This window comes from Anopheles stephensi, chromosome 2 (assembly GCF_013141755.1).
Source record: "Anopheles stephensi strain Indian chromosome 2, UCI_ANSTEP_V1.0, whole genome shotgun sequence".
Lineage (NCBI taxonomy): Eukaryota > Metazoa > Arthropoda > Insecta > Diptera > Culicidae > Anopheles > Anopheles stephensi.
In genome coordinates this window covers 71,535,852-71,553,394 of record NC_050202.1, presented here as the reverse complement: position 1 = coordinate 71,553,394, position 17,543 = coordinate 71,535,852, and the positions used below count along the sequence as shown (strand labels likewise).

The 17,543-nt window shown below is 44.9% G+C and overlaps 3 protein-coding genes across 9 annotated transcripts in view; all 3 read left to right on the top strand.

Moving 5' to 3' along the window:
- The first annotated feature begins 153 nt into the window (after window positions 1-153).
- LOC118504651 lies at window positions 154-3,730 on the top strand. 2 transcript variants are annotated; one of them, XM_036039417.1, is made up of 4 exons: window positions 154-274; window positions 1,957-2,140; window positions 2,418-2,514; window positions 2,694-3,730. In XM_036039417.1, the coding sequence occupies exons 2-4, from the start codon at window positions 2,089-2,091 to the stop codon at window positions 3,241-3,243; spliced, it is 699 nt and encodes a 232-aa protein (XP_035895310.1). In that variant the 5' UTR covers window positions 154-274; window positions 1,957-2,088; the 3' UTR covers window positions 3,244-3,730. The 2 variants fall into 2 exon arrangements, with proteins under 2 accessions (XP_035895310.1, XP_035895311.1); XM_036039418.1 differs by lacking the exon at window positions 154-274 and having other exon boundaries at window positions 1,038-2,140.
- Window positions 3,731-9,752: 6,022 nt separating this feature from the next.
- LOC118504640 overlaps window positions 9,753-17,543 on the top strand; it is a 132,508-nt gene continuing 124,717 nt past the window's right edge. For 5 of the 6 annotated variants that reach the window (XR_004905327.1, XR_004905326.1, XR_004905325.1 and 2 more), the window contains exon 1: window positions 9,753-10,915. The gene's annotated coding sequence lies outside the window, so the exon portion shown is untranslated. The remainder of the gene's footprint in view (window positions 10,916-17,543) is intronic. The other variant, XM_036039365.1, reaches the window with a different exon arrangement.
- Window positions 15,438-17,543, top strand: part of LOC118504645 (protein qua-1-like) — a 32,362-nt gene continuing 30,256 nt past the window's right edge. The window contains exon 1 of the mRNA XM_036039401.1: window positions 15,438-16,989. The gene's annotated coding sequence lies outside the window, so the exon portion shown is untranslated. The remainder of the gene's footprint in view (window positions 16,990-17,543) is intronic.

Here is a 17,543-nt window from a genome sequence, read left to right as displayed (position 1 = left end):
TGCCGCCTATCGCACCAACTTTACTCATCCACACACACACAGAGACAAAAAGTGACATATTTTTGCTTGAAGAAAAAGCCGACAATCTTAGTAGCCTTAGTTTGTGGATGGTTTCGCACGAGACTGTCAAAATAGCTCTGGATTGGGATTGTGTGGCTTAGCTTGTTGTGTGATAGTGGAGACGAGTGATATAATTGAAAGAAATTAGCAGGGTGGCGAGAAAAAGCAGATTGATTTTCGAAAGCTGATTGAATGAAAGGAGCATCACATCAAGGTGAGAACAAAGAATAAACTGAATAGTAATCTGATTCGCGATGGGCTGATAAGTTCAAACATAAACAAGATTACATACTGATGTTAATTTCTGCTTCCCAATTAATTTGCCAATCACTTTAATTATGATAACTATTATAAATTATAGTTATTTTTCCGGGTTCTGGAATTTGTTTTCGCTATGAATAACTGTTTTAAGCCTTTTTCAAACAGGTTAAAGGTAAACCTGCACAAACCTTATTTGTCAACACCTTTCGTATGGGACATTTAATAGGATCCACTTACGATAAGGACCGCTCTACAGGGATTTACGAATATTTGTCAGTTTATATTAGATATTTTCTTCTTCTTCTTCTTCGTTGGCACTATAATCTCGAAAGGTTTCGGCCTGTCAATTCTAGCTTTCTGTAAATTAATTTTACCCATAGCAAGTTAGTCAGCCCTATACGTACGGGGAGGCGATCTGGATGGGATTTGAACCAAAGGACTGTCGCGTGAAGACATATAAAATAATGTCATTGGGACTATTCGTTTAAAAACAAATAGATGCCTTTTTAATATTAAACATAATGCAAAAAGCATTCTTTAGATGTCCTGCGTAGTCATGCCTACCATTTCTGGCTTACTAGATTTGTTGATACCTAGTAGTTGGATGGTCAGTTACCAATATGGGTTTCAATTCCCGGTCCTGCTGTGTGAAGACCGGCTACCATATAGCGTTAACAATAAATTGATATTCTTAATTTACTTGGAAAAATATTTTTATTAGTAATTTCAAAAAAATTTCCATGCCCTGCCTGCTATGTTAGTTTCTTGTCGATATTTTTGCTATTATTTTTGATAAAACACTCAGCCTTATTTAATCTCCGGAATGGAAGCTCCGGAGTTAGACCCGGAACAATATTTAAAGGGTTTAATAACGAGTTTAAATAACATGTCCACAGTAATTCAAGAAGGTTTATTTGTTCCCCTTCACTCCTCACCACTCTTAGTTTTTTTTCTATTTATTTTTTCTTTTATAATTTCAAAACAAAGTTTTAAAATAAAATGCTACAAACATTTGCACATTGTATCTTATAATATTTTTAGTAAGCAACATAGTTCATGGTCCTTATGGATTTTTTTTTTTAAATCTGTTAGGAGCAGTTTGATTTAAGATTAACAATGCACTTGTAAACAACTATTCTTGGGGCGATCCGATAGCCGAGGCGATAGCGTTGCCGTTTCTTCACACGGCAGGACCGGAGTTCAAACCTTACCACACGCCCCCCCATACGTAGGACGACTGACTACTATACAGCTACGAGTAACATCAAGTCACAGAGAGCCAGATATGGCAGGCCCGAGACCTTTCGAAGTGGTTGTTGCTAAGAAGAAGAAGAGTTGTTGTAAGTTGTTCTCGTGAAGTATTCTGATTTTCATTTAAATTTCCTTTTTATAACCTCTCTTTACTGCATCTCACTCTTTGAAGTCAATTTATGAACTTTTTGACTGACGATGTATCCTCTTTAAAATAGTCATTTAATTTCATTTTCCCTTTTTGCGAGCAATATGATTTAAGGATCCTTGCTATTCTGTAGAAAATTGAAATAGTAAATTAGTACTGACATCACAAACGATATCACATTTCAAGCACTAATTAATGTTTGTTTCATTGTCAATTTAACATTCACCTGAATTTAGCAAGAAACTAAATACATGTTCCAAAACGAATACTCTATTCCCGGTAGCTCTCTGTTACCGATGTTCACGGTAGGATATATTTGTTTCCGGTGATGATTATTTGCATTCCGAAAACAATCGCATTCAAACGGGATGGCAGTGTTGGAATTCATGTGGAATTGTTTTTTGCTGTTGCTTTTTCTTGGTAAGTTATAATGGAATTGCAACGTTGTTGAAAAAAAAAACTTGAATAACGGGTAAACAGCCAGGACGGATGGACACAAAGTCATTTTAATGCTTTCATTTGATTTAAACAACCCTCCACCGTAGCATGGAATCTCTTTTGTCCTTGCAAAACCTTTCACTCTTATCTATTCTTATGAAGCAATTTTCAAAAACCATGTTTAATTTTCCTCCCTTTTTTATTGCCAAATGCGATCCTTTCCGTACGTTCATCGCATCATATTCGGAAATCGATAAAGGAATACTGAAAGCAGCACTCTCCCTTTATTGGCCCTCGATCGGCGAGTGGAGATATGACGATTTACATCCATCCCTACGGTATCACGAATCCTGCAGGTACGTAATCCGCTTTTATAATTAAAGGCAAATATACAGACACGGATGTTCTCTTACTCTCTCTCTCTCTCTGTTGATCCGCAATTCAAAAAGTCACACCTAAAAGGGATTTATGTACGAGGGCGTTAAAACGCTTTTAACACTTTTGCCCCATTTTGTGTCCATTTGTTCACTTCCAGAGCAAAGCAACTGCTCGTGAACGGTGTGTTTTTCCTCGCGTATCCTTGTGTGCTGTGCTTCCGGTGGTACAGTGCGAACCGTGGCACGATGTGGACCGAGTGTACTGTAGAGCGGGATGAGTTTGAACGGTACGTTGAATATTCGCGCGAGGAAGAGGACCTCCTCCGACACGGTATGATCCGTGGACGAATGATAATACAGAAAGAAATTGTACTGACGGGCGGTTCGGAGCATGATGATGGTTCGAGCTACCGAAAGTACGATGCGGTGGATGAGTGTGTTGTTGCTGTGGAACGGGATGAGCCCGAGTCAGATGAGCAGCGTTATCAATCGAAATGTGAACCATTAAATTTGTCGAAAGATGGCGATAATGGGTGTGATTTGATTGATGAGGTCCCGATGCAGCAATGTCGGCAGAATACGGCGAGGATGGATTCATTTCACTCTAGCAGCGAAGAGCAGGGTGATGATGATGAGATTAGTTTAATTTCTCCAACTGCAAGAGAATATGGGGATTCAACGGCAGCTCCTGCTACTGGAGTTAAGTAGATGAGTTTTTTTTTTAATAAAATTTGATAAATAGCTCGTTACAGTTTAACTTTTACTAAGCTTTGCTGTTTGGATTAAAATATACTTTCAACCCATAACCCATCCAGGTATTTTTGAGCCAAATCGCACGGAACGCTGAAGCTCGCCTACTTTTGTCAACCTGTCTAATTTCATATTGTCCTTACTTGCCTTCTTCTTCCTTGGCACTACAACCTCGAGAAGTCTCGGCCTCTGTGACTTAGGTCAATTCTGGCTTCCTGTGACTTACTCTTAACAAAGTAGTCAGCTCAATCAGCCGATGGGCAGATTGACGCTGGGCAAAAACATTTTAATACTAAATTATCACTATAGTTTTATCATAACTAATCTAGTTTCAATTTTCGCTGGATGTAGTATTGGAAAAAGCCTGGTGACGGATTACGATATGCTTACATTAAAAAAAAACTAAAATAAGATAAAAAGGCGTCTAAAACAGTTATGGTTTCTTCCCGAGGTTGATTGACGCTTTCCTGTTTGGTTTTGGTGGAATTTGGTAGAAATTCTTATTTTCTTTGCAGAACTAATTTTAAACCATTATTTGTGCCAAAACAACAGCAATTTTTCGGCTAAATTTTCGTTTGAACTTAAGTTAACGTGCAACAAAACCATGGGACGAAAGCAAGCATATCTGAGCAGTCGTCTGCATTCAATTGGAAAATCTCGCATACATACATACATACATTTATTCTTGATGTTTTGATACAATTACATTGTTGAGGATAATATTGGATTATATACAGCGTTCAAATGCGCTTTTCTAACCTAAATTCTGTATGTTTTGTGTTAAGATTTTGTTTTGTGTTAATGCGATGGCATGCACTGAATTGATGGAATCAAGTGATTTTTTTTTTTTTTTACCTAGTAGCCTACGATAACCTAATTTAAACTAATGAAAAATAACTTAAAAACCTTAAAAATATAAAAATAATAACAAACTTACCCTAGCTTATTTTTACTTTAACCTATCTTACCTAGTTTGATTTACAATCGGAGTGAGGCTCCTATGTTGCGAATTAATTCATATTCTGAATGCATGCATCTCTCGAAGAGCATTGCATTCATTTGTATAGCTAATTCATGAAGTGGTTTAATTCCTGCACTTTCATACAGATCCACTCGTCTTGTGTATCTTGAGGCATTTAAAATCATACGCAATACCTTATTTAACATTATTTGCACTTTGTTTAAGTTAGTTTGTGAACAGGACCCCCACACCGAAATTGCGTAAGTAACCATTGGTGAAAATATTTGCTTGTACAATGCGAGCCTATTCTGTAGTGGAAAATCTCGCTCGGTATATTGTGTCTACTAGTGAAAAGAGTAGCAATGATAGGTTTCGGAATAATTAGGGATGTTCTTTGGATGAGTTGTAGTGGTTTTTTCGACTTTCTATGATTTTTTCTAGTGTTTTAATAATTTATTTTGACAGTTCTGAGACATGGTCCAAAACTTACGAAACCCTCCTAGCCGCGTTCGAGAGGAACATGCTCAGAAGGATTTTTGGCCCAGTACGTGTGAAAGGACAATGAATGAACCGCTACAATGACGAGCTCTACGAGCTGTACGATCATCGCACCATCATGCAGCGAATTAGACTCGTCAGGGGCTGGTCACGTCATGAGAATGACACCGGACGACCCAGCCCGTACAGTCCTTTTAGGCCGTCCACACGGACAGAGGAGGCATGGTAGGCCCAAATTGAGATGGACTGATGGCGTTGATGCGTCCGCCAAAACGGCCGGGATAACGGATTGGCAGATGACGGCCCTAAACCGTGAGCAGTATTGAGGATTGTTGCAGCAGGCCACGACCGAAAAGCGGTTGTAGGGGGAAGAGAGTATTGAGTACAGTTTACAAGTTCAGGTAATTAGATATTTTCCTCTGGTATTTAGGAAGAGCATTAGATATTTTCTATGGAAAGTTTTTGATTAGCTTTTTATGAAATTTGAATACAGCAGCTTCCCGATATACGCAAATAACTGTGACCGACCTCTTTAGCGTATTTTGAATTGCTTCTGACAACCAATACACACATGACATTTTGTGTATGTTAGGACATTGTTAATGCTTGTGTGTTCTCAAAAAATCTATATTGAATTCATGGTAATTTTAGTCTAAAAAGTAAACTGACAGTTTTGGCTCTTTTATGTATAAACTTTATCATAAAGCTAACTAAAAGAAACTAAAAGGATTTTTGGTAAAAGTTGCTGTTATAATATTTAATTAATTTATAGATAAAAGAATTATGCCAAATAGTGTTAAAGGTTTTCTTCTTCTTCGGTGGCACTACAACCTCAAAAGGTCTTGGCCTTCCATTTCTGGCTTTCTGTGACTGTATTTTACCCGTAACTAGGAAGTCAGCCCTGCGTACGGGGAGAACCCCGTACCTGGGCTGAACCCCGTCCTGTCGTATGAAGACCGGCACCGCTGTCGCCTCGGTCACCGGACCACCCCAATTAAAGGCTTTAGCATTGCTAATATTATTACACTAGCTTTTTCTTTAGATCGCTTTTTAATCTATGTAACTAGTGTGTCATGGTGAGACCGGGTTGGAAACCAAACTGGAGATTTGGGATAATGTTACATATTTTCGGCCTGCAGTTGCAAACTTAATTCAATTCATTACCAATTCAGCTGTTTGGAAAAAGTAAATAATTTAATAGAATAATTTGCTGCTATAATTTATGAACAAACGAATGTTTCATGACAGTCGAGCGAGTGTTACCGGGGCTTAGTTCCAAGCATAAAATATGGCTTCCATCTCTCCCCCCCGATAGGCATTTGTCGAAAAGCGGACATAAATCAAGGCTTCCAAAATCCAAAAATAGCTTAACTCAGTTCATTAAACAGCCACCAACTTACCTTTTGCCCTGTTAACTCTCTAACTCTCCAAACTCCGAAAAACACAACAAAAGTGCCCGAACGGATTGTTTCAACGCTCCATGTTGCTCAGCTGATGGATGATGGAAAAATGTTGACTCATAAATGTGAAAATATTTTGAAACAACCGTTCATCGTTTTGATTAGGTTCGGCAGCGATGGGCGAGTGGAAGGGAATGGTGCAGGTGAAAGGGATAGGGATAAGAATGCTATGCCGACCAAAAATGGAGCAGATGAGTTTAAAATTATAACCAGCAGCAACCGCCACCGCCACCGATCGCCCGCACCGCAAAACACGCTACACGGTGCGTGAGCGCTTGAGTCATTTGGTTTTCCGACCCGAAACGGCCACATGCCACGAATGCGTTATAACGGCCACGGGAATGCTATTTTCGAAAGATGTCATACATGAGCTGCCGACGCCCTCGCGACGGTCGGTCTCGGGGCGTTGGAAATTTAATTTCCGTCCATCGTGAAGGGTTTTTTTGAGGGGGGGGGGGGGGGGGGACAAGCCGACTGCCATCACCATGTCCATGTTTACTGAGGAGATAGAATTGGTTTATCTGCATCGGCCATGAGAGACGCGTTTCTCATGCAACCTACGCGTTTGTCTAGGGAGGCGCACGTTGTAAGATTGAGCCGCTGCGTGTGATGCATCGCGGCATGCGTTTGACCGTGACAGACACTTTGGTCCGCACAGTAATCCAATATCGAGCCCATTTCCGACGCATAATGATAACAACGGGAGCGTATTGGAACGAGCGCGGTGAGAACGATACCGCCTGTCTGTTGGCCCAGCGTAGGAATGGCCGAAAATTGTGTTCGACTGCTAGTCTACAGCATCTACGAGTGTGAAAAATTTATGATCCCGGCCGCCGTGATCTGGCATTGCACAACGGAATGAGATCTTGTGTCGTTTTCTTGCTGGCAAGCGGAAAGGGGGGGCGAACACGCATCTATATGCACTGTGGATGGGACTTGGCGTTGAGGCGTTGAGTTATTCCAGCACACTTTGGAACGGAGCAGACAATAACAGCAATCGCGTTTGCTTTATGTGCGAGTAGGCGAGTGGTGTGGATGAAGAATGGCCACTCTTGAAGATCAAGTGGTTGGACAGCGCCCAACACATGGGCGGGGAAAGGTCATACACTTATGTTGAACTTGACTACAAACTGTTTTATAGAGCAATGTGGAAATGTTGAAGAACAGCACCTCGGGCGTAGGAAGTTACGGGCGATGACTTGTATGAGAATGGCAACACATTTGTTCTAGATATAACGCGAAGAACAGGATTCTTCCAGTATGTCTCAGTATGCTTTTTATTCTTTGATGTCTTGGAGATTACGATTCACTCCAATATTCAGGTCTGTAGTTCCATCTGAAAGGCCTTCAACAGTAAAAAATCTGCAGGATTCAGATATTTAGAGAGGCAGGACACGGCATGCAGTGAGGTACCACAATAAGGTTTGCTTGCAACCTTGGTGCAACCAGTTGAACAGTCAGCCATTTCGAATAGAATAGGGCGAACATAAGAAGACTGGTTTTGATCGACGCACATCGTAAAATGGAACCAGCAAACCTCAATACGTTATTCCAATTTATGGCATGTCGAAGGTTCTCTCACGCTTCAAAGTCTTACCTTCGACGACGTTGAAAGTAAATCCTCAACAGATAACTCTAGGGATTTTGGTTTGGAACCAATCATAAGCTCAAGACGCATCGAAACATGTCTGATCTTTGTAGGTCTTGACGATCACTTGTTATCTCATCTTGGCTGAGCAGTAGTAGATAGTAGGAAATCTTCTGAATGTGAGTTTCCCAAAAAAAAAAAATCACTGATTGCTGTTGATATTGAACTATTTATATTTTGTTGAGAATATTTTCCTCTGTTTAGATAGACGCTTTGACCACGATGGATCCCAGATTCTCAACGTTAATCTCGTACGTAAATAATCTGTGTGATAATCTGTAAATAAAACCGTGCTAGTGATAGCCATAGTAATATTGTTGCTTTTTAGTTGGTGGCAAGTGTAGGTGCAGCCATCTTCATGAATTTTACCTCAAAGGATAAAAACCTCTTTACACACATGAACTTCATCAGGAATTTGCAGTCTCTGGGAGATTGGCATTCTTGGAGTGATGTTCTAAGGAGGCATTCCTGATACTCTGTCCCGTACAGTATCAACACACACTTTACTGGCTTAAAGCCCCGTCTGTTGCTGTGGATATCTTAATTCTTCGAAAATAATGTACAATTTTGATGGAATTGATATTGGTTGACATACCAACCGATGCTCAATTAGACCCTGGTTCGTCTTGATCCTCAACGATTAAGTTTTACTGCATTTAAAATAAATCGTAACTAAATCAGAGCTGAATAAAACCTTCCACCTTCAAGTTATTGATATCTCCACATCGAAATTCGAACGAGCGAAAGACCTTTCACCATCGTGACCAACGCCATCCGACACTGCAACGGGGCTTACACTGTAATGAGAAAAACACACTTTAGGAATGCAGCAAAACGGTCAAGCAGCGCGTCAAGTGAGTGGTGGTGACTCTGCAGCACCGGAGTGCAACTAGCGCTCGCGCGCCTGTCTGTGATTGAAAAACTGCTGCCATGCACACAGAAATAGGGGAAAAAAGATGCAGCATCCGAAGTTCGTGATCGCTTTCTCGACTTTCTTCCTCCACCGCACTGCGTCTCCTGTGTCCCCACCGGTCGTCCGGCTCCTGCCATCCAAGGGAGTCGATAAACACGTCCAGCCGCCCTGTCAACATCTAACGGGGCATCCGTTCCTCCCGGCCGGTTGTTTTGTTTTCGTTCGATCTCGCTCAAACTGCAACGGATCCAGCCCTAGGGCGATATATCGCGAGCCTGCTCTACTGCTCTGGTTTGAAGGTAGCGAGCAGCATTCAAAAATGGTGGCGGCGCCTATAAGGGTGGGGGGTTGTAGGCACACGAGTGAAGGTAGGATGCTGCTGACGATCTCGTGAATTGATCGAATCTACGTTGCACCACATTGGCATTTCCATGGAGACGGCCGAAGAAATGTGAGTGTGTGAGCAAATAATTAGTTTGAAGAAGAGAGTGGCCGATTAATGGAGAGAGAGAGATCCAGCATCCCCCGGATCATCCCTCTACCCCTATTCTCTGTTGTGTCTCTACCTACGGAGATATCAAAAATAGCGGCGTAGAGCAAGATGGAGCCGGTTTGAAATGCTGGAGAAAAGAACGAGATGCATCGAACGGCAAACGTGACGTCTCGTTGCCATTAACAACGGAGCACTCGCTCTCTCGCTCTCTCCGTTCTCGCGAGCGCGCGAGATGAGCGCGCATTTTACGCGGTGCGCGCGCGATGCTGCGGCCCACCACCGTACGGGTCACCCCGTCAGGAAAGGACGTGGCGTCCCACGTCCCCGGAGTAGGGGGCTGCCGGGTGGTTTGGAGATCCAATGAATATTATCCAGCTTCGGGGAGGTAGCCGGGGCGAGCAATCCAACGGAATTGCTTTCGGAATCGAAACACGGCCACATTTTTCTCTTTTTATGCTCAGTATCGGTACACCGTCGGTTTAGTGCTGTGGCGATCTTTACTTGCGATCGATGCGCGCGCGCGCACACGTTCTCTCACACGCCTTCCGCTCGGTGGCTCGCGCATACGCACAGGCCCTGGAGAATCCGCAACAAAACACGTCAACAGCAAATACCGATATCGGTGGTTAATATAGTGAACGGGGTTGAAGGAAGGGTGCGCACACACAATACACATACACACAGTCAGCGATCGCGACCGCCGACTTTGCGCCCGTTTGCGCGCGCCCGTCCCAGACACTCTTCTTCGCGCAACGCGCTAGTGAACGTGTCTCGCACGCGGTGTTTTGTTTTGTTGTGCTACCGATTTTGCGTGTGCTGTGAATGTTATTGGTCAGTGGGCCGTTTCGGAAACGCTGATCGCGAGACATTTCGTGTGCGGTTTGGTGTGTGTGTGTGTGTGTGTCTTTTCGTGTGCTGTTTATAAATTGTGGTTTTTTGTACGTACGACGGTTCGCCGAACGCCGGGATTAATTGTTGCTGGTACGCGATCTTGCCTCGGTCAGTGAATCTTGGTGAGTTGTCTGATGGGTGTAGTGTGTCCCAGCTGTGTCCAAATCGTGTGTCTGGTAACGTAATCCAACGGTCCGGTTCGAGTAGTGCCGTTTCCAATGTCTGAGGCTTAAAGTGAGTGAAGTCAGTGAGGTTGAAGTAAGTGAAAAATATCACTCGTCGATTCACACGTAACCGAGCAGCAAACCCGTGGCGCAAATAGAAAGAAATACGAAAAGAAAGGCGCATCCCACAGTGATGCCAAGTGAGCCATCGCCATCGAAGGGCGCTGGAAAAAGTAAATAACAGTGTCAACAGTGTGTGTGTCTGTGTGGGGAAGTGGGTAGGAAAAACAGGTTTTTCCTAACCTTCTCGTCTAAGCATCCCACCGGGGTTGCGTTCCGTTCCAGCCCTGGCCTAGAGCTCTGGGCCGGGAAGATTTTTCGGTGTCGGTGAAGTGAATGTGTGTGTGTGTGTGGTGTTAGCGAATTGCTTGTATGTCTCTTCGAAATTGCTCAACGACGGCGTAGATAGACGTCCCCGGGCCGATAGGGTTCCCGTAGCTCCAGTGAAAAGAGTTTAACGCCAGCTCACCCCAACGTTCGTTCGGCGCAACACGCAAAACCCGGTGACCGTGAAATCATCCGTTCCATTCCGCGACCAGCAGGTAAAGTGTGCCGGTGTTCCAGCGTCCCATTTTCTGTTTCCTTCTCACAAAAATTGCCGTGCCTTACAGTCAAATGTACCCGTGTGCCCTTCACTGTCAAACGCCATGCTACGACCGCAATCAATCCGCGTGTGGCAGCTAACCGAAGTGCTGGAATAAACGATCATCTCCTATCCGCGTCAGGAGGATTGATTCCGTTGGCCATGTGGCCTTCACGATACGATCAAACCCATCGATCCCTTGCGACTCGATTGCGTGATCGAAATTGACAACGTACGGTTGTGTGGCACCTCCAGCCAGCGCAGCGTGTCACCCGAAAACGATCGGTCAGCATCGGCTGATGTATGGGGAAGGTGCAAAACGGCATTGCAAACCTTCCGCGCCGAACTTCAAGGCAAGCTACCTTTTGGACGTGTTTTTTTTCCCGTACTGTCGTTGTTGTCCCAACGCCTCATGTCTGAGACCACTGATCAGCTCTCGTAAGCCCGTGAAGTGATGAAGACAAGACAGCGGCACGTTTCGTTTGCTGTCGATCAATACGATCTATGAGGTACGAAGTATGCTCCAAGATTGAATTTTGGGCATTGGAACTTGGACGCTTCGGGGTTCAGACAACCGAAAGTATATCCCGTTAGGAAAGCGGGGCAAAAGGGCAGGGTTACCGGAGTTGCTAGAGGAAAGCAGAGCTAAAATTAACCTCTCTGGAGTGGCTCTGGTGCCCGCCCGGTTCCGCCCGGTTTCATCTTCCGCCAATCGTCAGCTACATTTCGTGCTTAATGCAAGATGCTGGAAGCGAGCTAGTGATTCTATAATATTTTACATTCTCTCCCATCACGAAACCCTCGCAGCCGAGCACGGACGTTCAAGCGTTGCTTAATGCGGTGAAGGTGGTGGTGGTCTTGGCTCGGCGGGAGTGACGCAACTGTACTGTTAGAGGGCGCGGTATACGTTCAGCTCCCAGCAGCAATCGGTAGCAGCAGCTGTGGTGCGGGAGGTTAAACTGATGAAACGTGAACCCTGCGTGAAGATCGGGGCGTACGGTATAGCATCTCCAACGGTCTATGATTGCTGAAGATTAGACCTTTTTGCCGTTGGACTTGGACGGACAATCAGAATCTAGCGAAGAACATTGGTCAGCCATATCTTATTTCGCCTAGGGAAGGCTCCAAGTCTGGAATTCTGCCTACTAAAACTAGAAGGACAGTCAAAGATTCTTGCTCGCTGAAGGCCATACGACATCCTCGAGATGACATTGTTGAGCGTTGGAATACGGTGCGTTCCAACGTCGTGTTTCAGCGCAGCATCTTCCCTTCTCAAAAACACACACACACACGGCGACGATCACATTAAAACGAGACTCGAAAATGGTAATTATATGCCTATATTTAACCGGGTCCTCCCGACGTCTTCGCCGTCGACGACCGTCTTCAAACGTCACACCGGTTCTCCCACCGGGTGCAACCCTCCCGGGATGTACACGCGGGGATGAAACGAAACAAATTCGTAAACACATGCACACACCGATCGATCGTTGCGCCCCTCGCGCCAGAACACACGTTCCAGCGTTCCAAAGGTTCGTGGAGGCGCGTGTAAGGGAGCATCGAGCCTGCTCGAGACGGATTCCGCCGACATGATCTTCATTAACAACTCCATCCGGTTATACGAAGCGTACAGGCATAATCCGCTTCTTAATGGACGCAACCTCCTACGAGCGAGCGGGACTCTTCTTTTGCGTAGTCGTACCACGTTTGGCCTGTACCGATGTGCGCCAGGGAGGTAGCTTCCGCCAGGCACTTGTCCGTTTGAATGTTGTTTGAGCCAGAAAAATTAGCCCACGAGATGACAAGATGAAGCTGTCCCCAACTGTCCCGTCTTTCGCTTCAACTGTGTGCAGATCTGGCAAGTACTGTGCACCGTTTCATCGAACTGAATTCCGCCTCGCCGGTATGTGCCCGGCCGAGGTTCGCGCCGAGTGTGGAATTAGTGCTGTCAATTATCTGCCTGTTTTAAAGCTGTTCTCATCGCATTTTACCCTGCGACACAATGTCAAACTGTCATTTACATGCATACGAACGGACGGACGGTTGTCGCGGGACGCGTTACGGAGGTCGGCGAATGCTAAACAGCCACTCAAATCACAGCTGGCAATTACCGATCGGCGTGACGCCTATTCCTTCCCTGCCACCGGGGAGAATAAGGCGGAACAGACCGCAAACTTTGTTGGGCGGGTTGGCACCCCACCGGCAAAACCGGTATATTGCACGGTTGCGTAATGACAGTGCAGAAGCTCGAGATGCACCGTTTTGAGTGAGGATGGCCATGGCGCAGCTAAGGTACGGGCGAACGTTTGCTCGATCGTTAATTGCGAAAAACGGGCGAGCAGAGCTCATGCGAACAGGCGATTGGGGTACCGGATGTCGCGAAACATTTAGAACGCAGCTTATGATTTATCTGTTTTATTAGAAGAAGTTACGGGTCTGCCTTGAGGAAGAGGAAAAGTGTACTTTGAAGATGTGTTCTGTTATATCTGAAAGGCCCTAAGCGGAATGAGAGTAGGACGCCCTGTTGGCTGGACTAGAATCAGAGACAAAATGGAGATACTATACGAGGCCCCATGGAGTTCGGGATTCTCTAAATGACCGAGGCACCCAGAATCTTGGGACCTGGGATCCATTGGACATCAAATCCTTGAAAGCTCGGGGTTCCGCAAACATCTGCTTAGTATGCTTATATTATGATCCGGAGTCTGGTACTGTTTTGTTTTAAATATGAGCTAATTGAATATCTGTCCTACATAAAGTCTAATACAACACTAACTTAATTCATCAGCACTTCCACAATGTTTCAACAAATTCCTCACTGCTCGTACCGAGAAAGGAACAAATTGCTGCCGATGAAGATGGGGAGTTAAAAAAAAGACGAAAACTCTCACCCTTTAAGTCTCCCGCAAGGGTCATTATCTTTCACTTAGAAAGGTGGTCTCGATGCGTTTTTCGTTACTCGGATGAAGCCCAGATACGTCGGAAAATCAAAACCATGACTGTTCCAGCTGGTGGAACATTGTTTTCCCTTTTCTTTGTGTGCCGAGGTTGTGTGCTGTGCCGGTAGCTGAGACTGATTGACGGGGATTTTGTTTCTTTTCGCTGTCGGCCGACTCCGGTTCATATGGGTTCCTTTCGTCTATGTAGCCAGCTTTCGTCTTGGAAGTTGGAGCTAATCAATCAAACATCCACGCACCAAGATCGATCGATAATGAAATATGTGTAATTTGATTTTCGTTAACTTATGCTCCGCAGTGCAGCGAATGCAGCTCAAGTTTCTTGGCGATGGTGTAACATGGTAGATTAATTTCTGTTCTCATGTGTGCGGAGCTAGGTAACGGGCGAAGAAACATAGCGATAATTGGATGGTTTTGTATAAAAATTGTTGTAAACAATTCCTATGAGGGAGATTTGATTGGAAGAGTACTTGCTGTTATTTTAAACTAAATGAATGAGCATAACTTATCCAGTCAAACCATTTACTCTGTGAGGTCGTGAAGTTTTACATACTTAATTAGCTTATAAAAGTGTTATTATTTAAGTGCATATATTTAAGTGCAATTTCAACGTGTTTGGCTACCTTGGCTTGATTTTACCCGATAGCTTGATAGTAAGTCCTGCATCCTGACGGGAGGATCCGGCCGGGATTTGATACCAATGCTTTCGTGTTAGCAACTGACACTTCGACTAACTATACTACCGGTTCACCTTTATAATTTTTATTTCCCGATTTTTCTATTAAGAAATATTTAATGATTTTTAGAGAATTACAGTAAATTTTAGCTTGTAGTGTTTAAAAAAATGGAATACAATTTGATGAACTTCTTCGTCTTCTTTGGCCGCAAAACACCTATAGGTATAGGTAGAGCAATGGCAAGTCATGCCTTTTCTGATTTCTTTGGCTTAGATTGTCTGTTGCTGGATAGTCAATCTTACTTACGGGGAGACCTTCCGAACGGGAATCGTTGCCCGGACCTGCCGTGTGAAAATAGGTGCGTTTAGCGCCACTAATACCATTCCGGCAAATGTGAAGAGTATTGCAACTTTTTTCTTAGATTTAATTTATTTTGGTAAGTCTTACTTTTTAAATCTTTTCTTTCGCTTCTCTAGTAATTTAAAAGTTCTTTTTGTACTTTTTTAAACTTAATTTCTAATGCTGCTCACATTGATTTTAAAACAATAAAACATTCGTGAAGCTAACATTCCACTCCGCCTTTTAATGATTTTCAAAAAAATCAATCAAATCAATTAACCCAACGTAAAACGTGATCCCACTTCAGGCCGCAAATGTTCAACCACGTTCTACCCGCGGCCATACGAAAAACGGCCATCGGGCGGCGGCTAACTAACATTTGCTTGAGAAAAATAGCACTGGGTAAAACTTTCTTGCTCACAGCGGCAGCCACCGTGCGCCTTTGTTTGTGTACGTTCGTAGCCGAAACGAGCGTACGAGAAACGTCAAATGGCCGACACGGCAGAACTCTGAAGCGCACCGCTCAGTGTGTGTGTGTTCGTGAAGCCGTGGTGTGTGTTTGCTGGTGTGCTGTGAGAGCGGGTCGTAAAACTTGTTCGAATGCGAAAAAAGAGGTTGGATTTCCGTCGGACGCTCGCTCGCTTTCTGCTCGAAGCTTTGAACGCAACCGTGTGTGTAGCTGCTAAGCTGGTTCGAAGGCGACTTTGCTGAAGAAAAACGGCCGTCAAGTTGGTTAAAAGTCACGTCAAACGAAAGCTGTGTCCATTGTGCATCCGTTGAATACAAAAATTCGCGTCCATTCGCGTCGAAAACCAGGCAAGCTGGGTAGTTTTTTTTCCTCTGGCTCTGCGAGTGTGCGACGACAGCACCGACGACAACCACCCGTGTGTGTTCGATCGCGCAGCAGAGAGTACCCTGACCTGAACAGCAGCAGCAGCAGCAGCAGGCAGCAGTTTCGCGGCTTCCTACGTTCACTGGGCACTTGAAGCTGGGTTGGCAAATATTTACTGTCCACCGTACCGTGTGTCACCGGTGTCCTCGCGTTACAATCCGCATTGTGAAATAAAAGCATCCTCCCCGTGTCGGTGTGTGCGTGTGTGGAGTAGTAGTATACGGGTGAAATCCACCGTCAAGAAGCGGCGCCTGTAAGCGAGCGAGCGAGAGAGGGAGAGAGAGCGAGAAAGCACAGTAACGCGAGCGGGAAAGAGATCCCGTCTAGCAGCCGTCATCAAACAACTATTGTGTTTCGTCCCGTTTTTTGACGTTTACCGTGACTGGCAGACCGCTTTTTTGTTGTCGGACGGATTGTTCCGTTGTGTGTGGGGTTGTTTATTGCTAAGAAACACTAGGCGAGCAGGGCCCGTTTTTCCGGACGCGCACCGTCCGTGAACACATCTTCACATACTATCGCGTCATCAGAAGCACCAGTACCAGGCACTACCACCACCAACATCATCAGCAGCAGCAGCATCATCATCATCATCATCGTCACCATCGATCCGTTCGTCCAACGGTGGGCATACAGTGTGTGAAAAACAATATCAAACAGTGCATTTTCGCATAGTAGGTGTTCGTTGCAGTGCACTGTTAAGAAGTTCTCAGACGGCGCCTCGCTGTTGTGCTTACAATTATCCGTATTTGCTGCTGCAGTGCTTCTGCTAAAACCGTTTGCAAGTGTGTGTGTGCGTATCGAATTGAAGTGTGTATGGTTGGTGTGCATACGTGTTTGTGTTGTTTGTGTGTATGCGGAATTTTCCACCATTAGCGTCGTGCGTTTATTTTTTGTTGCTTCGTCCAGCCCAAACGCACCGTGTGATCATCGCACCAAGGATCTCCGGAGTCCTGTGTGTGTCCTGTTAGTGAAATTCGTGAACGGTAGATACCATACCGTAGCATAATATTCTTCTGCTGAGGATCTACCGTGTGCAGAGCATCACCGATCTGTTTTCGAAACGAAAGGAGTGAACGAGAGGCAACTTCACCTTCAACGCCAAGCGCCATACGCATTGGGCGAAACGAACCAACGAACGAGACTTTGATCGAGACACCCCCGGTTAATGGTAAGTGAGGAAAATTTGTTGGAAAATTGTATTAATCTACCACTTGGAAGTGTTTCCCCGTTTTGCGCGCGTTGACATCAATCGCTCGAGCGCTGGCGACTGCGAAAGCGATCGAAGATGAAGTGTGCAACCCCAGTTTCCCATCATCTGGTGGCGGCTGGTGGGTTTTGTCCCCGCGAAGGCCGGGAGTTTGGGGGATTGTTGTGGGAGAGAGAGTGAGAGGGTGCTAGATAATTGCCGCAGAAGAGCCGGCACGACGGCCGTATTCGAAAGCGAGAAGGAATGAGCAACAGCACGGCATGCGGCAAACGCGGCACTGCACAAAGTGTTCTTGTGCCGAAGAGATAAACAGCTGAAAAGTGATCGGGAATGCTATTTTGACAAGTGTGTGCGGTGGAGCGGAAGAGTCCGGTTGGGGTGGTCCGGGGTGTGTACCGGGCGCACCGGTAGAATTAGAGTAAACATGCAAAAAGGGCCCGCTGGGCGAAGGAAGGAAACCCCATCAGGTGTATGTGTGTATGCACGTCTGACTGGCTGGTTGTATTGGGGAGATT